The 24,970-nt window shown below is 43.2% G+C and overlaps 2 protein-coding genes across 2 annotated transcripts; one reads left to right on the top strand and one right to left on the bottom strand.

Annotated features, from left to right (window-relative positions):
- Window positions 1-592: 592 nt before the first annotated feature.
- Window positions 593-7,317, top strand: LOC117847444 (golgin candidate 6). Its single transcript, XM_034728660.2, has 18 exons — window positions 593-903; window positions 1,162-1,214; window positions 1,353-1,480; window positions 1,575-1,774; window positions 1,863-1,936; window positions 2,021-2,090; window positions 2,595-2,648; window positions 2,739-2,834; window positions 2,979-3,029; window positions 3,118-3,207; window positions 3,328-3,441; window positions 3,525-3,596; window positions 3,706-3,891; window positions 4,298-4,395; window positions 4,646-4,694; window positions 4,805-4,870; window positions 5,305-6,063; window positions 6,623-7,317. Exons 1-18 carry the CDS (start codon window positions 847-849, stop codon window positions 7,175-7,177), a joined length of 2,772 nt encoding a protein of 923 aa, XP_034584551.1. The 5' UTR covers window positions 593-846; the 3' UTR covers window positions 7,178-7,317.
- Window positions 7,318-7,659: 342 nt separating this feature from the next.
- On the bottom strand, window positions 7,660-13,266 carry LOC117847445 (uncharacterized). Its single transcript, XM_034728661.2, has 17 exons — window positions 12,927-13,266; window positions 12,296-12,410; window positions 11,679-11,757; window positions 11,426-11,584; window positions 11,256-11,333; window positions 11,063-11,167; window positions 10,638-10,704; window positions 10,496-10,557; window positions 10,276-10,415; window positions 9,991-10,117; window positions 9,792-9,906; window positions 9,567-9,655; window positions 9,279-9,362; window positions 8,686-9,048; window positions 8,177-8,614; window positions 8,040-8,099; window positions 7,660-7,930 (listed from the first exon to the last, which is right to left on the bottom strand). The coding sequence occupies exons 2-17, from the start codon at window positions 12,331-12,333 to the stop codon at window positions 7,847-7,849; spliced, it is 2,088 nt and encodes a 695-aa protein (XP_034584552.1). The 5' UTR covers window positions 12,334-12,410; window positions 12,927-13,266; the 3' UTR covers window positions 7,660-7,846.
- Window positions 13,267-24,970: the final 11,704 nt, after the last annotated feature.

Raw genomic sequence — 24,970 nt, forward strand, 5'->3', positions numbered from 1 at the left:
CGTAGATTGTTTTAGTCTCATAAGCTAAATTGTAGGACTACAAGACAACTCAACAATACGAGTTGTTGTTGACATCCAACTCGTAATATTTCTTTTTTCATATGCACAAATTAAGAAATTATATAACTCTACTAGACAAGTTATAGGATAACCTATTATATGGGTTACCTGTTGAGTCATCTTAAGATTACATGTCAATGCATGAGACCGTCTATTAGACGATATCAACGTACATGCTCTAGTATGTACTTAAGATAGGAAAAGGGCAGTTGAAGAAAACTAAACCTTCTCCAACTATGGGTTTTAAAACTCATTCCCATGCACAAATTTCTTGAGGTCAACCGTATATCGGATTGCTAGGTACTTGAGCAGTTCCGGATGATTGGCGAGAGCCTTGTCAGGCGGTCAACGCTATCAGGAAAACTTGTAATTTTTAAACCGTAAGAAAGTAAATAAAAGATTAAACCATTTGATTTGAAGGGAGGCATTTACAATTTGCTCTAATCATAAACAGCGAGGGCGCCACGTCATCCCGCTAAGCAAATCAAGCAAAGCAAAGACGTCAATCCCCCCGTGAACCCGACCGTCACGCCTCGTCTCCCCCGAGCCAAGCCAGCTTGCCCCGACTCGCCTCCGCCGCATCCGACCCCACCACCGCCCCGCTCCGATCTCCTCCTCCGCCGCGCGGCGGCGGCGGCGACTCCCCCTTCCCGCCGAGCACCTTCCCCGCGGCAGCTGATCCGCCGCCGCCCGAGCGGTTCCTTCCCTTCGTTCCCTCCCTCGTGGCCTCGTCGCTCCCCCAACCCCACGCAGGGCGCGCCGCCGTGGCCGAAGAAGGGGCGATCCATGGACCGGTCGATCAACTTCCGCGGCATCGCCGGGAGCGCCGGCAACATCATGCAGGTGCGCGCGTCCGCCTCCCTCGCGCCCCCCTCAACCGAACCCCGCCCCGGGGTGGCCCCCGGCGACGACCTGTTCCCCGCTGCGGCGGCCGCGGGGACGAGTCACTGCCTTGCTGGCCACCGCGCCACCAATTTTCAGTTCTTGCACGGGATGATCTGTCGTAGTGACAGTCAAGTTCAGTCTCCCGGTGCCTAGTGGCTGGCCGAGCCGTTCTGATGCTTGCTCACCTCCGGTTTCTGTTGGCGTGTGTCTTCGCAGGGCATGGGGAAATTCGTTTTCGGCAATGAGGGTCCCGAGTCCAAGGAAGATAGGTGGGTTTAGTTGCAAATTCCATGTTTGCTTTTTTACTTCACTCGTTCTGGCTGTTGTTACCCAGTGAAAGTAGCACTTGATTGCTGTACATCACCTATACTGCCAGTTAATCTTATCATTGTGCCCTGTGGGTGCAGCTACGTCGAGAAATATCTTGACCGGATAAGCAATGGCACGATACCCGACGACCGGAGGTCTGCTATGACTGAGCTGCAGTCGCTCGTGGCAGAGAGCCGCTCTGCACAGATGTCGTTTGGAGCAATGGGTACCTCCTTTCTGTTAGAGCCAAGCTATCTGTTCTCTAGATGTTTTGATGGGATTGGCGTATGATTACATTTTCTATCTAATTCGCAAAATAGGTTTTCCTATCCTCCTCAATGTTTTGAAAGAGGGCCGGGAGGATGTGGAGCTTGTGAGAGGTGCCTTGGAGACCTTTGTGAGCGCGTTGACTCCTATTGAGACGTCACAAGGGCCCAAGACTGAGGTTCAACCTGCGTCTGTCAACTCCGATTTGCTTTCCCGAGAAACAGAGAATATCTCTCTTCTTTTGAGCTTACTGGTGAGTTAGCATCTTTTGCCTTCAAAGTATATAACTGGCAACACCTTTCATGTGTCCTGAGTCCTGACTTCTCCTATTTGGTTTGAAGTCAGAGGAAGACTTTTATGTGAGATACTACACAATCCAGCTTTTAACAGCTCTACTTACAAACTCGCTGAAAAGGTGCCCAGTAAGTCTTTTGTGTCCTGTTGAGATGCCATGACTACATTAGAATCCCATGTAACTGCTTTTCTTTTGGTGTTTCAGATTACAGGAGGCAATTCTATTGATTCCTCGTGGTATAACAGTTCTAATGGACATGCTTATGGATCGTGAGGTCTCATCTGTAACTTCCCCTACACATTTTTTCTCACATTCTCTTTGGAATAACACATGCCATTCATGACATTCCTTATGTGCTTTATTTATTATTTGTCCTTGTATATATGCCTTAGGACAGTCTAAAGCTCCGTGGGAAGGCTGTATGCTGTTTTGTATGAAAAATCATTTGCGTGCCTCTGACTAAAATGGTCCTAAATCAATGCTATTCAGTCATTTAGTCTGACATATCCTTTTCTAAAGGTCTAGTGCACTCAGGCATTCCATTAATACTGCAAAATATTTAATTTACTTGCGGCTAATTCTGTTATAGACTCTCAAGTATGGGATAGTATTTTGAAAGATGCAGTTATCTTGTAAATGATAACAGCGTATTACTTTCTAATGAGGTGCACTTTTTATTCTATCCTTTTGATCCAAGTTTGTTGTAATAATAAGCACCACCAGTCCTTTTGGTATCTTGCTACTCATATGGTTTCCTATTTTTGGTTATGTTTTGCAGGTCATAAGGAATGAAGCACTGTTGCTCCTTACTTATCTGACCCGGGATGCAGAGGTTAAACCTTTTTAATATTCGATGTTACGGTACTAATTATTTTCTCTACACTTGTATAACTAAATCGACTATCAATTCTCTTTCTTCCAGGAAATTCAAAAAATTGTTGTATTTGAGGGTGTGTTTGAGAAGATATTTAGCATTATAAGAGAGGAGGGCTATTCTGATGGTGGTGTAGTTGTTCAGGTCATTATCTTGATTGGCCTTTTGAAAATTTGTTTATTGGTGTTTGTCTGAAATTGGCTGCATTGTTTGTTCAGTTGAGATATTTCTAATTTTCTATAGGTATATAAAGTTTAGTGAGTGCTAATATGTTCCTTATTCGAGCAGGATTGCCTTGAATTGCTTAATAATTTAATTCGACACAGTTCGTCCAACCAGGTTCGTCCTTCCCAAAAACCTTTCTGAAAAGTTTTAACTCTTCAGATCTTTCTTTGACACCATTTCTTTACTTCGTGCCGACAATCAGATGCTTTTAAAAGAGACAATGGGCTTTGACCCATTGATATCAATACTAAAGATCAGGAGAGGCAGTGCATTTAATTTTACTCAACAAAAGGTATTATATTATGGTTCACCTATCTATTTTTGATGATAGATTTCTTGGATTATATGTCAAGTTCTGTCTTAGTTTGCTTTAGCTACATATTTACTTGAGCCATAAACTGTGTCTCTTTAGACAGTAAATCTTCTTGGTGCTTTAAATACTGTTGAATTGCTTTTGATGGGGGGCCCATCCGGCGAATCAGGTAAAGATGCTAACAAGAACGCCAATCAAGCTGCATTGGCTCAGGTATCCTTTTGTCCCTTCATATTATTTATGTGACATCTATATGACTTGGAACTAAGCTTCATATGGATCCCCCTTAATGATAGAAAAATATTCTGGACCATCTTCTGTTATTGGGCGTTGAGAGTCAGTGGGCCCCTGTTGCTCTCCGCTGTATGGTAATTCTCTTAGGACTGCATTCCTACTTACTATTTGGTCCATGTATTTGTCTTTTCCAACTTGTGAATTATGCTACCTTGTTCGGCACTGACCATGTATTTTTTCTAGGCACTGCGATGTATTGGCAATTTGGTGTTGAGAAATCCTCAGAATCTTGATTCCCTTGCGAAAAAGCAAGTTGGAGAAGAGCCTCATGTTCAGCCTGCACTGAATGCAATCTTGTCTATAGTCTTGCGGACCTCTATAGCACAGGAATTTGTTGCTGCTGATTATGTATTCAAGTGTTTCTGTGAGGTGATTATTCTTCTGATATTTGTCTGACTTCTTTAATTATGTCTAAACTATAGCAAGTACTAAGAAGGCAGGGAATCATAGAAGTAAATGTTCACTTTATGATATTATGATCACAAGTAGTCGTTGCTAGCACATATATTTTCAGAAATAAAATATGAAAAGTGGGAATGGAAGACTTAGCATAAGACTACATAACATTATAGACAAACTAGAAATATGACTAACACAAGGTATGCTTTTGTTTTATTAGTAATCAAGGAATACTTGTTAAGTTTTATAATAATTTGTGCTTCTAAAGTCTTGACATGAAATTGTTGGCTAGTATTCGTGTTAAACTATTGGCCTTCAATGTTTGTTTCCTTGACAAAGTGCATAACAATCTGTGGTTTTGCCATTTGTGAAACAGAAAAATCCCAATGGCCAGGCATTATTAGCATCAACTATTGTTCCACACCCGAATCAAGGAGATACGCACGGGCCTGCTACTGACATGCCTTTTGGAAGGTTGGTCTTTTGGTTATACAGAAGTTGCAGTTTACATTACAGGGAACATTACACTTTGCTGCCTTTTGTTATATTTATAAATTACTGCCTGGCCAAGGGTAGAGTAACATATATCTTCACTATTAGATAATTTTGTCATTCCATTCTGACAATGCTCTTGTTGCTTCTGCCGCACTTACGTGACTCTTTGTAGTATTGATCTCATCATTCATCAATTGCAAAATTGACTTACATTACTATTTAATGACAGTATACTTCTGCAAGCTCTGGTTTCAAGTGATGCTAATGGAGATATGGAGGTGAAGTCTTGTAATCCAAAAACTCGACTTTACAGGAAATTTCTACAAGTGGTTTCTATTTAGCTTTGTTGTAAGCAAGTTTCACTGACATTTGAACCTAAAATATGCAGGCATGTTGCAGAGCATCTAGCGTTCTTTCTCACATTATCAAGGAAAACTTGCAAAGCAAGGATCGTGTATGTAGCCTTCAACCTTTTATTTTCAGTGTCATTCTACCTGTATGTAGAGAGGCAACTACCCAACTGCTAAAAGTTTACTATTGAGTGACTCAGTACTGTTGTTTATATTCAAAAAAAATATATTGGACTAAGTTGATACATGATTTTTTTTTTCTAGTGTTGTTCATAGTACTATGATATCCTTCCTTGCTTTTGTTGAGAGTTACTAAATTTGTTGCTTACTATGTTATGATTCTTCTTGATATTAAAGTAACTACTAGTTACTCATGTTACTTTTCTTGCTCTAAACTATTCGCGGGCGTCAGTGCCTGTTTTTGCCAATTGTATGCCAACTGGCAAGATTCAATAGCATGTCTGATATGTATATTTCTTTTATATCCCTTGTCTGTATAACACGACAGAAGGTTTTGTAATAGCTGAAATTTCTTCAGGTACTGCAAATCCAGCTTGAGACACCTACACCATCATTGGGACGCACGGAGCCGCTACTGCACCGCATTGTTACATGTTTGTCCATTGCAGCTTCTGCAGATGGAGAAAACGACCAAAGTAGCCACCCAGAAGAATCATACATTCAACCTGTTATTCTTCGGCTACTCATCGTATGGCTTGTTGATTGTTCAAATGCTGTCAACTGCCTTTTGGAATCAGCAGTGCATCTGAACTACGTATTAGAGCTTGCTTCAAGTAAACGTTACACTGCTTGTGTTCGTGGACTAGCTGCTGTTGTTCTAGGTGCTTGCATCCTGTACAATGCTAGCCGTGAGAAGGGCCGTGATGCCTTTGCTGTTGCAGATGCTATAAGTCAAAAGATTGGCCTCACAACATACTTTTTGAGGTTTGATGAATTGCGAAAAAGCTTGGCACATCCATCATCAGAGCAGCAGCACCGCAAGGAGCTTTCTCGATCAAGTTTAAATAGCATGTCAGATTTCCAAGAGATTGAGGAGGATGAAACAAATAAAGATGATCAACACCCTGTCCTCTCAGAAATATTTGATCCACAGTTTGTTAATTTCCTTAGTAAGCTTGAGGCTGATATTAGAGAAAACATAATGGACATATTTAGTCGGACAAAAACTGCAACTGCAGTTCTACCTGCTGAGTTGGAGCAGAAGAATGGGGAGGTTGATGGAGAGTATATCAAGCGATTGAAGTCATTTGTAGAGAAACAGTGCAATGAGATGCAGGTAGGTTTCCATTTGCTGTGCGCTCTCAGAAAAAAAAAACTTTCCCATTTACTTAATACTTCAAAAGTTTGAAGATAAGAAATAATCTCTTGTGCATCGCAATAAAAAGGAAATGAAAGTACTTTTTGGGGGTTCCTGAACATAGTTTATATTTCATTAATCCAAAGTAAAGATTGAGCCAGTTAGCAAACATGAAGGGTCTTTTGGCATGTGATTCTTAAACTAGGTTATTCACTATGTTCTAAGTTGTAAAAATACTCTTAATTTAATATTCTAATTAGGTAGAGTTGGTTCCTACAAACAAAGTTAACTTGACATTTGAAAAAGTTCTTTTTGGATAATATTTTAGGAGCATGGTTGTCTTCAATATAACTTTTGAGTGGCCATCCTTGTATTGTATAATATCCTTGTTTAAATGGCTATAAATAGTTGCATATAGATTGACAGATTTCTGAAACTGATCGACTGATGTTGCTGGTGCTTTTAGACACTGCTCTACCTGGCAATATATGGTCATAAAGTAAGAAGGTAGCAATGACATTGTTAATTGTATTTCCAGGAGTTACTGGCTCGAAATGCAATGTTAGCAGAGGAGTTAGTGAAAACTGGTGGCGGTAACACTGCAGATACAGCCCAGAAACCTAGCAGTGGCCGAGAAAGGGTCCAGATCGAAGCCCTCAGACAAGAACTTGAGGGAGCAAAACGACAGATAGAGGCACTCAAAATTGAAAAGTCCCAGATTGAAGCTGAAGCTAACAACCAACGAAACCTTGCAGTAAAAGTGGAGTCTGACCTCAAGAGCTTATCAGACGCGTACAACAGCCTAGAGCAGGCCAACTACCGCTTGGATGCCGAGGTGAAAACCTTGCGGCAGGGAGGCAGTGTGCCCTATCCTGACGTGGAAGCGATCAAAGCACAAGCCAAGGAAGAGGCTGAGAAAGACAGCGAGGCGGAACTGAATGATCTTCTCGTCTGCCTTGGCCAGGAACAAACTAAGGTCGAGAAGCTAAGTGCAAGGTTGGCAGAGCTCGGCGAAGATGCGGATACACTGCTGCAAGGAATAGGCGATGACACAGCCATACCAGATGACGATGATGAAGATGAAGATGAATAGATGCTTGGGTAACTTTGTGGTCTCCAGGTGTAATTCGCCCTCATGTTGGGTCATGATGTTGTGATGGCAAATGTACAGTGGATAATGTGTAGACAAAGGCATCATTTCATTCTAAGTTATTTGTGGAGGATGGGATTAAATTGCTGACTTGCCTTCTTTCTGAATGCATCTACTCAAGTAGCTAAGCCAATTTTATAGTTAGGGTTGTTGAAACCAGTTTGTGATATTGTAGTCGGGCATTTGCTCGAGCACCCAATAATGCAACAAAATTCTCTTCACCTTTTCGGATACAATACTAGAATTTAGTCCAGGTAATGAACACTGTACACAGATGTAAATTCAGAATTACGGGTTGTGTCGTCGTGGTGCAAAAACAACGTTAATTTAAACTGGGATTTGAGAAAGGAGATACCATCTATCTGTCATTCTGTTATGATAGTAATACCTTAGGAGTATAATTCATGCGATATACACTTGAAACATCAAGTAAAGCTTGCGTTCAATCCATCAGCTATTTATAATTTTATCTTATCCCCGCGAATTACATATCAATATCAACTCATGTAACAAGGTAGCACATCGAAACTTATTGTCGCATAAACACAGGATTTACAAAGCAATATTACAGACTCGCAACGATTGCGGTCTGCAAATGTAGAGATGTGACCTCTACATGTTATGGGGTTGTTTAGTGGGCGTCCCTGATCTTCCCTCCAGTATTTGCAGCCTTTGCTTGAGATGGAACACTTCAACCTGGCAAAGGGAATTTGCATGTTGGTATATTTGTTGAGTTGCATGACAAACAATTTTGGTACGTTTTAACTTCTCAATGCGTGTGTCAAATATGTTTCAAATGGATTACCTGAAGATGGAATGAGCGCGATTGTTCTCCTACCAAAACTCTGCGAGTGGAATGCAGCTCCTGCGAGAACAAAACCAACTAAATACAGACCACAACAAGATAACCAAACATTACAAGTAAATATCAAGTTCCCTTGCCTTCTGGGTCTCATCTGTGACGGCCTTCAGGAACGCCACTTCACGCTCAAGGCGCACATTATCAGCATGGACAGTGTTTGAGAGGCTGTTCGATTCTTCCTGTGCCAGCTCTAGGCCTGCTATCTTCTCTTTTAAGATCTCCGCCTCCTTATCCTTGCTGGCGAGCATCTTCTCCAGCTGCTCCCTGCTGTGAATGACCGAAGATAGGCTCTTCTCCAGCTGGTCTTTGCTTGCCAATGCTGTCACAAGCTGGTCTTCAAGCATGGCGTTTCTTCGTATCAAATCCGCTATCTTTGTGTTGTATAGATGACTCTGGCTCACGTCTGAAGAGCATCTAGCGATCCTTCTTACATTTGATCCCCCAGTCACCATAGTTCCTACCTGTGCCATGTCATTCTGAATACCAGCTCCAGTCCTTGTGCTCCGATGCCCTTTCGGCTGTAAGACAATCTATCATGCAACGAACCACATAATATGTTTGTCAAGTGACTAGTGGGTGCAGTACTTACAGTGCTTTCTTGACAGGAAGAAGAGTCATCACCATCATCATATCTGTCATCATCGATCTGTTTCTGCAGTTTTTGAGCTAAGCTGCACTCTTCTACTTGATCCAAATGCCCATGGGGTGAAGTGCCCAAATCAGGTTGCTTCAACAATGACTCAGAGAGGGGTTCACTTCTAGGTGGGTGTTCTATCACAGAAGTGAGACTATGCCTTGCGACAGAACTGTTAGAGTACAAGGGGGCACATTTGTTGAGATGATCAACAAGCTCCTTATTGCTTGGGGAATACTCATACAGCACGCGGTCTACTTCTGGGGCTGACCGCCAACTAAAAGAATGCTCATTTTGCAGTACCACTAATATTTCAACCTGCAAAAGGTCATATGGTTAGCAATGCAATTCAAGTTGATATGAAGCTTTGACATTCAAAACCTTTTTTAGTTAACTGCACATGATGAAGTGGAAAACGTAAATCATAAATGATCCAGACACGGAATGACAATTTTTTTCAGATCCCAAAATCATGAGAAGCCACACTTCAATTTCTTTATTTTTTCAAAATGACAATTCATTCTTTAAAAGAAGTTCATTTGTTTAACCTTGTTGCATGGCTCCTTTTTGTTCCCACCAAAAGCAATAAGAGCAATCTTGTCCCTGTGGTAGAAAGGAACCATGCTGAAACCCTGAAATAATGTAACAAAGTAGTGAGACACTAGAACCGCACTTTGCGCAATGGAAATGAAAGAAGGCTTTTGAAGTGAATCTTTTGGATTGTTATCAGCAAGAATTCAAACATGAAGGTTAACTTTTTTTTGCACTATTTAGTACTCCTCAAATATTTTAACACTATCAAAATTAAATAAGAGTCAGAAACCAATTGGACTTACTTTCTTTGAAGTTATTGATGAACTAGGGGGTACTACACAAACAGACCACTTATATTGTAGGATATCAAAAACCCAGGTTTCCACGTGTCCTGAGAATTTAATATCTTGTTAGAAATCGCAAAAGAAGCGATAGGACATCATCCTAACAGTACATGCATTTTTCTAAATAAAACCACCAACTCGTTTTCCAGTTACTGTATCCAAAGTAGAGAGCTTCTGACATACGTTTTTTCTTGCTCGCACCACCAGCTATGTACCACTTATTTCCACACAGAGCTCCGCTGCAACCTGCTCGGGGTGATGGGTGATGACCATGAGTCTTCACTCTTGACCATACCATCTGTTAGGAAGAGAAAAGTATAAGTAGCCTGCAACATGGAAAATTTATTGAGATGAACTGAATAAAAGAAGCTCACGAACTTACTGTCTCAAAATCTAAAGAATACAAGTCATTAAGGGTCTTGGATTTTGAGTGGCCTCCAAATATCAGAAGGATCCTATCATCATACAGTGCAGCGACATGATTGGATCTCGGAGAAGGCCCAGCGCCTCTACAACAATGATCTTTAATCAGTAACCCAAAAATGCAAATTAAATCTAACCACAAATTGAAAACAAATCAGATGCATGTAGATGATGAGAGTTGAGAGTTGGGACAACGATAGATTGGTACAAAAAATTTAGTGGCCAAAACTCTAGGATGACTTACTTATAGTTCAATGGAAGCCATGTTGATGACTTCAGGTCAAACATGTGAAGGTCATGCCGTTTCTTTCCTTTTGTGTCCTCACCTCCAAAAAGTATCAATGTAGCACCAGCTCTGATCACTGTGTGGCCACTTCTTGCTGCCTTAAGTCAGGACCAGAAGATAATTCGTCAATTAACATGAAATTTTGCCAAAGCATAACTCTCAATATCAAATAACTTACAGGGATGTCACCCTTGGCTTCAACATGCGACCAAAGTTCTGTTTCAGTATTGAAAATCCACACTGCAGCAGAAACAGAGTTATTAATTATTATCTGGTAGAGGAAGACATCATATACTTATATGTATCTAGCGTCTGCAAACCTGATAAACGATCAGAAGCAGGCTCAGTTTTACCTCCGACAAGAATGACACTATTTCCCCATGGAACCTGTATATCACATAACATGTATAAATGTTTCTTACAGTGTTAAAATGAGTGAGTACGGCAATGTATCATTCAGAACAATCCTTTGTTTCTTTGGATAATCGATCCCTAACCAGTGCTCCAAATTTCGAGTCTCAGATGATGTCAAGTGCAAGTTATAGCATCCAGTGTAAAAATTTCAGCAAAGTATATCACAATGGCTACATTGTCTGATAATATAAATGCATACCAAAAATACTAGAGGACAAGTAAAATATAACTGAAAATGTTATACAGGTAAATTTTCTTCTTGAAGGAATGACCATATCAGTAACTTCGGTTTTGAGAACCGCACAACAGCAGTGATTTGCAAGAACTATACCAGACAATGACCTTTACAGGCTGGCAACTTCGCAGAATGTCCGTTTGGTGATGGGCGGACTTTAGGTGGTGCAGGATCCCAGATAAGCTTCTCTAAATTCAGTATCTAATTAACATGAACAGTAAATTAACAAAAAATGATTGACAATAACATGATAATCAGTGCAGACTTCCAATCGAAACAATCCCACTACCTTTGTATCATCTAACAAGTGATGACCAGAATCACCACCAAACACTACCATCTTGCTACTTACAATTGCCGCCGCATGCTGTTCAAACAAATTTATAGATGTGTTAATTAAAAACATAGAAATTTTATCAAGACATATAACTTATTCTAGTTATATTTTCAGTGGATTACATAGAAACGAGGAATAGGTTTCTCTCCCTCTGTAGACAACACAGTCCAATTTTCAGAAATATTGAAAGAACGACCATCGAGATCAAAAGTATCAGAAGAGCAGCGGTAGGAAAGGTCATCTGCACGGCCGCTCACTGATGTCGTAACAGCATCATCCCCCTGAAAAGAAAATTCCAGTAGCTAACAGTCCAGATGTGCCCAAAATCCAAGAAAGTCAATACTAGATACAATTGCTTCAGTCACAAAAGCTTACATTGGGCAAGCTGAGCTGTTTCGCAGGACCAGTAGTACTCCTGGAGCTGTTCAAAGGATCACTCTGGTCACCCTTCAACCTGGAAAAGAAAATCAAATTCCCAACGGTTAAAACAATCAAGACAAAGGATAAAGCAATAGAAGCAAATGTGGAAATAGGACTGATTATAATTAAATTTAACAAGGAAATTTGACGTTCATTGGGTGCAATGCTAAAAGAATATGGAAGCTGTATGACTTCATGAACTTAAAATGTATCCCATCAATTTTTTTCTACAGTACTACTCTGAAGATAGCAGTTTGGTAGCCAGTAAAACCAAATCAACTAACAGCCTACCAAAAGAATGAAATGCTCACAAGATGTACTGATAATCATGAAGACGATATGTATCAAACATAGCAGTTCAGGTAAAGGTGCTGATTTAAGTGCCCAAACAAAATTGATTTATTAATATTCAAGTACACAAGAAAGCAAGTTTCAGGGTTAAAAAGCTCCCCCTCCCCCTGTCATCATCAGTTCATCACACAGCACAGCAGGTACAAAAGAGTACAAAAGGTGGACAAGGAAAAGGAAACATCACACGATGAAATAAAAGAATTTTTGGGCATAAGATTCACCTTCCAAGTTTCACCCGGCGCCGCGAGAAACCAAACATATTCAGTACTGCGCTTCTCTCTCCAGTTCCGTTCAACTCAGAATCGAACCGCCGGACAGGACATCATCCTGTGTCAGCTGCAAACAAGTCAAGTCAATGCGAAACTCAGTTCGAAAAAAGTACGTGGAGTTGGTGGAGAGACCGAATCATGGCGAAAGACAGGGGATTGAGAACAAGAAGCGCAGATAAATCCAGCGGAAAAAATCCGTCCCCAAAACGCCACCAAGCAGGGGAAGAAGACCAAGAAACCGCAAAGGGGAGTAAAAAAGCTCAAAAATGAAGACATGGGGCAGGAATCGAGGAGAAATCAAGGCTCTTGTTCGGGAGGAAGCGACGCATTTCGCATTTTCCGGAATCCAAGAAGCAGCATTCCCAACAAGACAGAATCCCAGACGGGCAGTAGAAAGAATTCAGAGAAAATGCTGACTCTTTTTTTTTTTTCTTTTGCCCCCTAAACCGAGGAATCCGCTTACGAAAACCACACGGATCGCGTCGTAGTGCCAGCAACCAGCCACCAGCAATGGCGGAGAAATCGGAGAAGAAATCGAGAACGATCTCGAGAGGAAGACGGGGAAGAAGATGAGGAGCCGTACCTCTTGGGATTGGGTTGGGTTGGTGGCGGAGCACGGGGGGCAGAGCCGCAGCCAAAATCTGCAGCGAAAACGATGGATGCGATGCGACCCCCCTTCCACCTCTCGCTCTCTCAGGATTCAGCGCCTACTACTGCTCACCAAGATTCCCAGAAGCAGCACCACGCTGCAACACGGCGGCGTGGCCCGAGAGAGAGGGAGTGGAAGTGTGTCTGTGGGCGAGAGAGAGAGGCTGCAGACAGAAAGGCTGCGAAAAGGCTGTGCGATCTGCAGCAGCGGCGGCGGCGGCAGGCAGGCAGCCTTTTCGTCCTCTCTGGCCGGGCCGGGGGATGAACAGGGGAGCTTGTCAGCTGAGGTGGCCGGTTTTGTTCCTTCCTCGCTAGTCAGTCACTCACTCCTGTTCACCGCTTCACAGTCAATAGTCTCATCCGTGGACCGTGGGATGAAGGAATCATGAACGAATGCAATTCACAACGCATTTCGACTCCGTTGACAGTTTCTAGAAGGTGGCCGTAAAGTCTTCTTCTACAGTTCTACTCCGTGCGAAAACGCATTTACGTTTCTCAACTTTGGTAATTTTGGCACTCGGATTACGAACAATCGTTTGAATGAATTAGTTGCACGAAGCTATAAATTGTTAATAGGTGTTGTATCGATATCTAAGTGTTTAGGCCGCGTCTCAACACGGTTTGACATTTTTCATATCATATTTTAACTATCGATATCTTAAATATATTATATAATGTGTATAACTGTAAGGTTGAAGTGATCCAATTATATCAAATTTATATGGTATAATGTGTAAATTAAGATTGAATTGTTAAAATCTTGACTATAGGCGTAGGATCGGGACCTTATCCTAAGTGCGGTATATGGTTTATCACCCAGGGCATCTTAAGCACATTTTGTACACGATAATCTTGTCTATCTGAACTTTTTTTTTGAAACATATCACCTGAACCTCTTTGGGCTAATCTGTTTGACTCGTCTCCTTTCTTGCAATGGAGACAAGAGTGGGTGCGACCTGCGACGTTTTCAGTGAGGATCTTGGAGCGTAGCAAACTGGCGGGCGCAAATCCTGCCTGCGGACTACGCACGCGCAGTCATGCCAACCGTATGCGGCCAATCCGGATCTTCTGTGCGGGGTACTCCCAAGAATGCAACTCTCCCGAACTCTCACTTCTCGAGGAGTCAAATCATTTAAATTTGACCAAATTTATAAAAAATACTAACATTCACGTCTCCAAATATATTTAGTACCATAAATATTAGTAATTTTGTACAAATATGGTCAAATTTAAAATTAGTTGACTTCTCATTATGCGAGAGTTGCATTTTTTTTTTGGCACGGAGGAAATAGTATCCATGAAAGTTCTGGTTGCCTGCAGAGTACATCTCTCGTGTTACCCAGGTTAAAGTATCACTGTGTTACTAGTGGCGGATCTAGGATTGGAAGGGAGGGGGCTTATTTTCCCCTTCTTCCCCCTTCCTCCTCTCTTTCTCTCCTTCCTCCTCCTCATTTTCTTCTTCCTCCTTTTCATCCATGGCTAATTTTTTTTGTGTGTGGGGGTGGGGGGGCAACCCCATACTGGATCCGCCCCTGCGTGTTACCTAAAGTAGCGGTAGCACTTAACTTTTCCGTAGGGGTGGAAAGTGGTGTGTAGATATCCAAATTATCGAATATCTGTATCCACTAAAATGTAAATATGGATACTTAAGTATGCATCCACTTTTAATTTAGTAGCTAACGTGGATGTATTCGAATTCATTTTTTCATGACCTGAATTCGGATTCGAATTTGTATTCGAAATAAATATGGAAATGGTTAGTATCCGATATCGTATTCGTATAAAATAAACACCTATTAAACCATCCTATAAATATATTTTTTAGTTTCAAACTGATATATCTAGTAATGTTAATTATTTTCAAATACTTATTTAATTTAAATTTATTAATTTAAAATACTTATATGCTTTTATTTTATTTATGTTGATGTAGATATTTTTATTTATTGATTGATATTCATGTATTGAAATATTTTATAATATTTTTTCACGAGTGATCTTTGTAATATTTATTTATTGATCGATTTAATTTTCATAGGAGTTGTTTTTTCTCATAAAAGCTTATTCACCCCTTACGCTACCTCAAAATCCTTTTAGGCTTATGCTCTTAAAGTGGGTTGGCATGAAAAAGTATCAACGCTGACCCGCATTAGTGCCATCATAGATAGTCCAAGTACCTGTGCTTATCCACGCTGGCACTTTTTCCTCTAGCACACGCTCATGCCTGGCTACTCGGTTGACATGGTGGGGCATAGGCACTAGTGCCTGTTGGCCTAAGAGCAACTTAAAAAAGATCTCCTTTCCACTGTTTAGCCATAAATAGATTTTGGAGGGAAAAACCCTCCCTCCAACAGATCCCCTTTCCATTTCACTTTATTTTTTCTCAGTCCCCTCTAGAACTTGTTTGCTTGAGATCCTTCTCAGCTGCCTGGCTTAGGTAGCAATCTCAAGCGTTGGATTCCTGGGATTGGGATTGGATGGTGTTGCCTAGCCGGCGAGCTGCTGGCAGGTGGCAACTCATCTCTCCCCTTTCTAAATGGGAAATACTCCTCTCCCCTTCCTCTCCCTTTTCTTCCCCTTTATCCTCCCGCTCCTCTCTCCTGTGCACCCGACGCCTCCTCTCCCGCGCGCCCGACGCCTCCCAGCCCAACTCCACCGGAGGACCACCTCCCGTGCTGACGTAGTTGGGACCTCCACGGTTGGACGCCACGCGCCACAAGGCTGGATTACGCGAGCTCGGCCTTGGCTGCCACTGCGTTCACTTGCACGCCAGCGGGTCGCGCTCGTGTGCTGGCCGCCCATGTGCTGGCCAATTGCTCACCTGCCACCGTCTGCCCCATCAAGCGCCGCTGCAATCCTGCCATGAGAGTACAGGGAAGAGAGAGAGAGAGAGAGAGAGAGAGAGAGGAGGAGAAGGAGGAGGAGGAGGAGGAAGATTGATTTTCTCATTGACATCGGGGTCCCACATGTTAGGGGGATAGAAATGGGAAAGGGGATCAGCTGTAGCACTCATCTTCAAAATAAGAAAATTATGAAAGGGGATTCCCTATAAGGAAAGAAAGGGGAAAATCAATTTCTTGGAGTTGCTCTAATAGTGACAGGCGTGGGGAATAGGTGTTTATGCATGTGCCAAGAAGACATGCTTTCCAACTCCGGCATTCTCCTTCTCAACAGCTTTCACCACCATTTGTTGTTAGTCACATAAAGGAAAAATGGCATTAAGTGCACCTACATGTGTAGCCACATCAACCATAAGTCAAATCATACATGAACCTGTACCTATATCACAAAATCTCCTTACAACCCCAAAAATACTTGTTCTACAATCATACATGAGCACTTCCACCGATGACGACACCACAATCCACATGCTAAATCATGCATAAATAATCACAAAGCATGCGCATGTATATTAGATCATCACACAATGACACAAGTACAATCAATTATCAAACTGAGGTTACTATCACAATAATGAAGGATGGGCCAGGGCGCCAGCCTACTAATTCAATGCCATATGACCCATGGCACGATGTGCAAGCACATATGGTCCAGAAACTCCCTCCAAGCATGACCATAGCACAGTAACACTGTACGTACCATTCGGTGCCAATGAATACAACGATCAGAACGAAATGCAGTGCCCATATGCATCCTCAACCTCTCACAGAACCGTCCGATCGAAGATCCGACGGCCCAACGAATTGAGTTGGTTGATGATGGACCATTGCATTCTTGTGTATGGTGCTAGGGTAGCTGCTGTGCCGTCTAAATTTAGGTCTCTGTTGGCCCATCTGGATCTGGGCATGCATGGGCTACTGACATTGTTCAATAATGTGTGGTTCACTCACTGCTTCACTCTCTGTACTGGATTGTGTGACAGCACTCACGTACTACCAACTCACATGGATGGTCTCCAAATTGAGGTGGGCGGTTGCATGTTACTTGAGATTGTATATGCGTATGTGAGCTGCCTCACCTGTTTTCTGCACGTTTTTTTTTTATCATTCTGGATTCTTGCTGGGGTAGAAGGTTCTGATTCAGCCACAGTGTCAGATGCATCTTAGTGCATGGATGGAGATGATTGACAGGCTGGCGTGGAGTGTGATGGTTTGCAACTCAATGATAAAACTCATTTTAATTTTTTGTCGACAAAAAATTCATATCAAGTTGACGTTTACTGTTACTGAAATGGTTGGTGAAACGATCAAGAGCGAGATAAGTTTATCCTAGCGAGTAGTTGGCTAGCTTTCGAAACAGAGAACGTGTCCTTTTTTTTTTTGAAGATGATGCCATTTTTCTAGAAAATTCATCTTACTAGCATCTTTTATATTAGTAGCACCATCTTGTTCCCCTGGAAATAATGCGACTGTAAATCATCTTTATGTTTGGTGATAAAACAATAGAACGCGTCAACACAAGCTAAGGCAAAAGTAAGCGTTTTCCTTTTTCACGCTAGAATCATCTTTTCCCAAATATTGTTTGATATGGAAAGAGAAACTGCACCGAAATATTGGGGCTTTCGTTTCAAAAAAAGAAAAAAAATTTGGGGGCTGGCTGTGCCTGTTGAACAAAATGGGTATTCAACTCTCTCCTTTGGGCCATCGGCCCATCGGTTTGCAGACTAAATTCTTGCTCGCATGGGCCAGTCAGTCTACTGGGCCTATTCGTATAGGGGCCGTGGCCCGGTTTCTTATATCTTCCGTCTTCTCGTAGACAGGTAACAAAACATCTATAACCTAGCATTAGCCCAATAATTGGCCCACAACAACCCAACAAACTATTTCAACATTTTAGATGAACCATCTCAACATTTTTTACATTAAAAAGTTGATGAATATCAAAAAAATATTAAGGAAAAAAATGTTGGTAAATGCAAACAAAAAATTGGTGCACGTAAAAAATTGTTGAGCAATAATGTTGGTGAGTGTAAAAAAGTTAAAGAAAAAATGTTGCTACGTCAAGAAATGTTGGTAGCAATGTTGGTACGTAAAAAATAGTTAAAGACAAAGTGTAAAAAAATGTTGGCTAACGTAATGTCGGTAACAATTAAGTCAGATTTTTAAAAAAAATATTGAGGAATATCAACAAATATTGATGGATGTTAAAAAAAATATTGTACATAGGTTTAAAATATAGGTTTTAGAGAAGATTTTTGCTTATCTACCTTACGGAAGGTATATAGAAATCCCCGCCGTGGCCAGTGAGGGTCAAAATTTTCCTTTCCCTTTTCCAACTTTTACAAACATGCTCCCACATGAAGTTTTCTCTCGTTCGCCGGAACAATGTTTACACCTTTATTTCCTTTTCCCACTAAACAAGATCAACATCTTTTGGCAGCAATAAGACCACCATATAATCTTTGAAAGTTCAAAAGAAATCAAGGGATACGTCAACGCCGCGTATCCCTTCCTCCCCTCCGTCCAAGGAATATGCCGACGTCGCGTATCCCCGCCTCGCATCCAAGCTCCTGTCTCTCCTTTGGCTTCTCAGCGACATCCTCCCCTGCTTCACCCCGCTGGCTGCCAACGTTCCGGTCCCATGTCGGCACCACCTGAAGCAGGCGTCCATCTCCAAGAAAGGCTCGGCGACGTGTGCTAGTGCTGAATGGCGGACGCCTCCTAGACCACAACCACGGGCACAGATGCTTGTAACCTCTCTGCCGTGGGGCGTAGGCCTACGCCTCCGCGACCATATCTCGCCTTTACTGCTTCAGGTGTGTACTTTTGCAGCTCGGCTTTGCTGAACTTCCACGCCCTCGTTGTCTCAGCAACTCGCAATGCCAAGCTTAGCGAGGATGCGGTCTTTTGGTTACGGCTGGCTCCGGACTTGCACTATGCTTCTATTTGTGAGGTCAAGAACGTGTTGAATTTTTGTTTCTCTGTCCCCCTTTCCGCTTCGAGGTTCGTCAGGTCAGTCCTGAAGTTTTCTCGACTGTGGTAGCTAGTGGGAACATTGATAGATTCATCATGACTAGGGGGTGATGTCGTCTTGGAAGAGTATCCCTCCTCCTCTTCTCCTCGCTCGCCGCAGCCATGGCTGCCGGCGAGAAGAACTCCAACCAGCATGACATAAGCGCTGACATCATAGCGGGGCAATTCAAATTTCAAACGGCTGAGCACGGCAACCAGGCCGGCCCATCCCATTATCATGGGCCGACCGCCGAAATTAGGGTGGCTTTCCCAGATGCCCCTCTCTCCCCACTCCTCTTCCTCTCCCCCTTCTACCCATATGCTCTCCCTGCGTAGGATGATAGCACTATTCATGTCAACAGTCCCCACATGATCTCTCAAGCCTCTAACCACCTCTAACCACCTTGCAGGGAGTTCACTGACGCTGACGCCTAAGTGCATTCATCGCGCAGATGTGCCATGTCACTTCGCGCGTCGAACGGTGGTCAGAGTTAGGCCGGCATGCACACGACGCCCGTCGCCATTTCCTTTCATCCATCACATCTGTACGCAGCACGACCATACCTTCATGCACTACTCTTCGCTGCTCCCACCCCTATAAAGACGACAAGAGAACACAAGCTTTGACATGCTCAATCATTCCCCTCTCTCCACACCTAGTGCTTTAGGTGCTTACCACTGATCACCTCATCGCCGATTGCCGGGATCTCGTTCGGTGCCGGACGTGTCTCCGCAACGGCCACCAAAGCATCTCCTGCTCGATGGCGGGCCCATTCTCACGCTTGCTCTGGTCGAGGACCACTAGTCGCTTATCAGGTGATGAAGGCTCAGCGTCGTTGCCCCGCCATACACCCCGCTCGCCGTCCTATGACATCGCATCTTGGCACTCGCCCACCATCGACAGGTGCCTACACCTCGCGTCACTCGTTCACCAACGCTCTCGCTCACCCACCCCCCGCCTTGCACGAAATCGCTCCTCTACTGTCCACTTTCACCCCACCCCCATTTTTTCTACCACCACAACCAGTCACCACCCCCATGCTTGGTGCGCTGCCACCCCATTCCTCCCCGCTCGTGCTTCTCCACCACCTGCCGATGCTACCCTTCATCAACACAACATCACCGAGGTCTACATGCCCTTCGTGGACATGGAGTCCGGCAGGCGCCTCACCTACGGTTTTGTGGAGCCAGCTTGCCCCGACCTTGGGCTCTTCATCCGCCTTTCCCTCGAGCAGTGTGGCGGCGATCCTCCTATTTGACTGGCTGCCTCATCACATGGGGCCATGATGGTGGTGTTCAGGCACCCCTTCTTCCAGGAGGTGACAATCCGTCGGGGGCCCATCAATATTAGGGGCTTCCAGCTGAGCCTCGTTTGCCATGAGGAGATGGAATTCAACGTTGTGTGTCCCTACTAGCACCTGGTGGAGATTGCCGCCACCAACTCCCCCCAAGCATTGGAACAAGATGGGCATCGAGACCGTGTTCCGGGTGTTTGGCCAGGTGTGCTGCGTTAACAAGAGCTACCGCGAGAGGTGAACGAGCACCATGACTATGACATCGCCAACTACTTGGTTGTCCGGGCGCTTGTTCTCCTCGATGACGATCGGAAGGTCACACCGCTCCTCATCCGCAACCCCTAGGGCGAGATTGCCCGGTATTACCAAGTTACGGGTGGTGGGTCAGTGGGACCATCCCGCTAATGCTCTGGAGCCCGATGACCACGACTTCTCCAACGATGTCGACGACCAGGGGCGGGCCCACATGTATTCAAGGGTATGCAACTGAATACCCATTATTTTTGCAATTTTTTTATATATAGTGTATCCTATGTATATGCATAAAAAAGTAAAAACAAATTCAATCCACCTGGAGTCCTGGACCGCTCTTCCTTCCCTGTACCCCGCGCTAGCCCAACAACCCAATTGGCCCAGTCGGCCAACTCCCTCCTCTTAGAGCACAGAGCTGCTTGTTCAGTCCTCCTCTTCCTCATTCCTCAATTGATTCAACGCACTCTCCACTGTGACCCTAACGGTGCCAGGCCGACAGCAGCGGGGAGGTTGGACTACGAGCTGGCGGCGGTCGGTGACAATGGAGGCGGAGGCGCGGCGCCACGACGGCGCTCTTGGCGCAGGTGCACTACGCATGGTGGTCCGCGCGCGCAGTGCCATAGTAGCCGACGGAGCGGCGGGGCAGTGGTCTGCCGATCTGGGCAGTGGGTGGTTGGTGCCGGAGCATGGGAGCAGCCGAGCAGGGAGCACTCTATCAAGCATTCAAGCCTCGGACTACAACAAGATATAGGTGAGCATTTTTTGTTGTCTGTAAAATTGGGAATTGGGATTGCATAGAAATTGTTAAATTGGTTGATTTGTTATTGCAATTTGCCAATGCTTGTAAATTCATGACAATGTGAGTATGTCACAGCAGTCAGCAGTAGCATTGATACTTATGTGATTTTAATTTTAGGTCTGAAACATGAAGAGGAAGAATAGTGCCACTACTGATTTGAGAGCTTTCTTGGAAAGAGCTATTGCAAAGAAGAGACAACTTGAACTTGAGAGTGTTCCTCAGTCTTGCAATGAAAGCCAGATGCAGATGGTGATATTCCAAGGGCAGAGTGGTAATGGACAAACCTTTGATAGTGGAACAAGCACAATACCACTTGAACCATTGAGAGCTACGCAACGACAGCTAGGAGAGCCCCCCAATAATAGAAGTTGATGAATTGGAATCCAGTGATGAAGACAATGATGACTATGACCTTGAGCATGATCCTGGACTAAGGGCTCCTATCTCAAGCTATCTTATCAATGACCAAGATTCAGTTAGAAGAGTATACATTGCAATGGGGTGATGTTAACCAAACATGATGATGCAGAATTTTCCGCAATATATGTGTGGACGTATGCGCCGCTTCCAACATAAGTGGTTTGCTGAATTCAAGTGGATTGAGTATAGCGTGCAAAAAGATGTTGCATATTGCTTTGTTTGCTATTTATTCAAGGATAGTTGTAAGTTTGCTAGTGGAGATGCTTTTGTTGATGAAGGGTTTAGAAATTGGAATATGAAAAGGAGAATTCGTAAGCATGTTGGTGCTATCGATAGTGCTTATAGTGAAGCTGAAGAGAAATATAGATTGTTCATAAGACCTAAGGCATCAATCCATGAATCCATTGCATCAAACACTGCACAGTTCATGGTTAAGTATCTAGCTCGCTTGACATGGTCACTTAAGTGCATAATATTTCTATTGCGTCAAGGGTTGGATTTTTGTGGTCATGATGAAATAAAGGATTCACTCAGCAAAGAGAATTTTTGGTAACTTTTAGCATGGCTGGCAGGAAACTTTGAAGAGGTTAATCTGGTGGTACTAGGGAATGCACCACAAAACTGTTAGATGATAGACCATAAGATCCAGAAATAACTCATTGATGTTTGTCCTCATGAAACAACCAAATTTATCATAGACGAACTTGGTGATGAGTGTTTTGCAATTCTTGCCAATGAGTCAAGTGATGCATACCTACAAGAACAATTGGCTCTTTGTTTGCGTTTTGTCAATAAAACAAGAGAACCAGTTGAACGGTTTCTAGGTCTTGTCCAAGTTGAAGATACTACATCATTGACTCTTAAAGAAGCAATTCAGTCCTTGCTTATCAAATATCAATTGCCCCTATCTAAGGTACGTGGTCAAGGGTACGATGGAGCTAGTAATACGAAGGGTCATGTTAATGGTTTGAAGAAACTAATTATGGATGAGTCCCCTTCTGCTTATTATGTTCATTGCTTCGCCCATCAACTTCAACTAACACTTGTAGCAATTGCTAAGGAGAATATTGATTGTGATTGGTTCTTTGGGCAACTTTCATATTTGTTGAATGTTCTAGGAATGTCTTGTAAAAAGATCTGCATGCTTCGCATTGCTCAAGCTGAATACATGATTGAAGCATTGAAATTGGGTGAAATTGAAACCGGGCAAGGTTTGAATCAAGAGATGGGCTTAGCAAGGCTAGGTGATACACGATGGCTACAGAACTATAATGCATGTTATGTTCTTGTATCCTTCAATCAAGAATGTTCTCTTTAGGATTGGGAATGAAAGTAAAGGGGCTAAGGCTAATGGAGCTCAAACTATGCTCACCGTATTTAAGTCCTTTGAGTTTGTTTTCCTACTACACTTGATGAATGAAATATTTGGATACACAAATGACTTGTGCAATGCTTTGCAAAAGAGGGAGCAAGATATCGTAAATGCAATGGATCTTCTGGAGTTCACAAAGGTAGAACTGGATGTTTTGAGACAAGATTCTGGATGGCAATAATTCCTTACTAAGGTCACTTCTTTTTGTGAGAAGCACAATGTTAAAGTTGTTGACATGAATGGGAAGTATATTCCTATGCAAAGATCAAAGCAGTTCTACAGAGGTGCCATTAATTATCACCGGTTTCATGCTGATATATTTTTGGGTGTCATTGATAGGCATGTTCAAGAGCTTAATAATAAGTTTGATGAGGTAAACACAGAGCTACTTAGATGCATGACATCATTCAGTCCAGCCAATTCCTTTTCTACTTTTAACGTTGAGAACTTGGTTAAGCTTGCTGGGTTCTATCCACATGACTTTGAATTTGAAGAAATGAACCAGCTTCATTTTCAGCCACACCACTATATCAATGATGTCAGAAATGATGAAAACTTCAAAAATTTGAGAAGTCTAGCAGAGTTGTCTATGATGCTAGTTAAACAGGGAAAGGTTCCTTAGTATGCAATTGTTTATAAACTTCTCAAATTGATGCTTGTTCTCTCTGTTGCAACTACTGGTGTTGAGAGGATCTTTTCTATAACGAATTTGATAAAGAACTAGAGAAGAAGCAAGATGGGTCAGAAATATTTGAATGGTTACTTGGTCACATTGATTGAAAGGGAATTCTTCTTGCAAGTTAAGGGTAAGGACATCATCACTCATTTTCAAAGCATTAAGGATCGGAAAGTTGTCCTGTAGCTTGTAAGTTGTAAGCCTTGTTACCATTTTGCTGTTTTATCCTCTATTTATTTCACATGTTGCCACTTTGATACGTTGATCATTAGTAGCTGGACAATTTCAAGTTGTGATCAATTTTATTAATCAATGATTCTACCACTTAATTCTGTGTTATAAAACTATAATTTAGACTGTTAATTTTTTTTGCCATCTGGAATTTTGAATACCCATGATCCAAATCTTGCACCCGCCTTTGTCGACGATGGCGCCCCACAACGTGATGGCTTCTCCCCGGCTTGGTCTGGCCTCGACGCCAGGCCGGGCTCCAGTGCTCGTTCAACGTTCCCGTGCTTCGGAGCATGTGGCAGGATGCCTGCGGGGGGAAGGGCACATGCCGTGCTCTGGGGGTCCCGCAGTACCCTTCAGTGCCCTACTACACTGACGCTACTTCCAAGGCCTCCAAGGTGAAGGCAGTGCAGCTTGACCTCGCCAAGGCGTCGGAGCGCATGAAGACGACGCTGGCTCACTCTGGCGTTCTGGAACGCCCTCCAATCGCCCCCATCTCCTCGTCCAAGCTGGGGTTCCTGGGGTGTGTTTGCGGTCTTCCACACCTCTCTGAGGTGGAAGATGAGGTGACTTCATGTGTGTGATGTTGCACTCCCTAGATGAGCGATGTGTCTGTCACTAGCTTGTGTTCGATGTTTGTGCTGGTACTCATCCCCCCGCCCCGCCCCCCCCCGGGTCTGGGGTGCTTTGTTCATTGTTTAGGTCCTTGTTCTTAGGGTGTCTTGTGTTAGGTTGTTATGTGTTGTGGTTGGGGTCCCGGTTTAGAGGTGGCCGGTGTAACTTGTACACTCTCACGTTTGTGCCATCATTAATGTTAAGTTTGTTTTGTGACGTGGTGCTTTGTTTCTATGTTAAATAAGCTCATCTCATTCTTCTACGTCCGTGGTTTAGGACAAACACGATGGTTCGATGATGTTCTCTCTGAGCTTATTTCTGCTCGTCCCACCTTTCCTTGTATCCAGGAAACGAAGCTCGAACAAATCTCTACGGCCAAACAGAGATCTTTTCTCCATATGTGCTTA

The sequence above is a fragment of the Setaria viridis genome, chromosome 3 (assembly GCF_005286985.2).
Source record: "Setaria viridis chromosome 3, Setaria_viridis_v4.0, whole genome shotgun sequence".
In the NCBI taxonomy this organism is placed as follows: domain Eukaryota; kingdom Viridiplantae; phylum Streptophyta; class Magnoliopsida; order Poales; family Poaceae; genus Setaria; species Setaria viridis.

What these genes read in the sequence shown, in the direction of transcription:
- LOC117847444 (XM_034728660.2), top strand. Translation starts at nt 847, where the DNA reads ATGGACCGGTCGATCAACTTCCGCGGCATCGCCGGGAGCGCCGGCAAC. An exon ending in CTCTTCTTTTGAGCTTACTG is followed by an intron (nt 1,775 to 1,862) that starts GTGAGTTAGCAT and finishes TTTGGTTTGAAG; the next exon opens with TCAGAGGAAGACTTTTATGT. An exon ending in CTTACAAACTCGCTGAAAAG is followed by an intron (nt 1,937 to 2,020) that starts GTGCCCAGTAAG and finishes TTGGTGTTTCAG; the next exon opens with ATTACAGGAGGCAATTCTAT.
- LOC117847445 (XM_034728661.2), bottom strand. Translation starts at nt 12,333, where the DNA reads ATGTTTGGTTTCTCGCGGCGCCGGGTGAAACTTGGAAG. An exon ending in TGGCTTCCATTGAACTATAA is followed by an intron (nt 10,118 to 10,275) that starts GTAAGTCATCCT and finishes TCATTGTTGTAG; the next exon opens with AGGCGCTGGGCCTTCTCCGA. An exon ending in TCACAGATGAGACCCAGAAG is followed by an intron (nt 8,100 to 8,176) that starts GCAAGGGAACTT and finishes TTGTTCTCGCAG; the next exon opens with GAGCTGCATTCCACTCGCAG.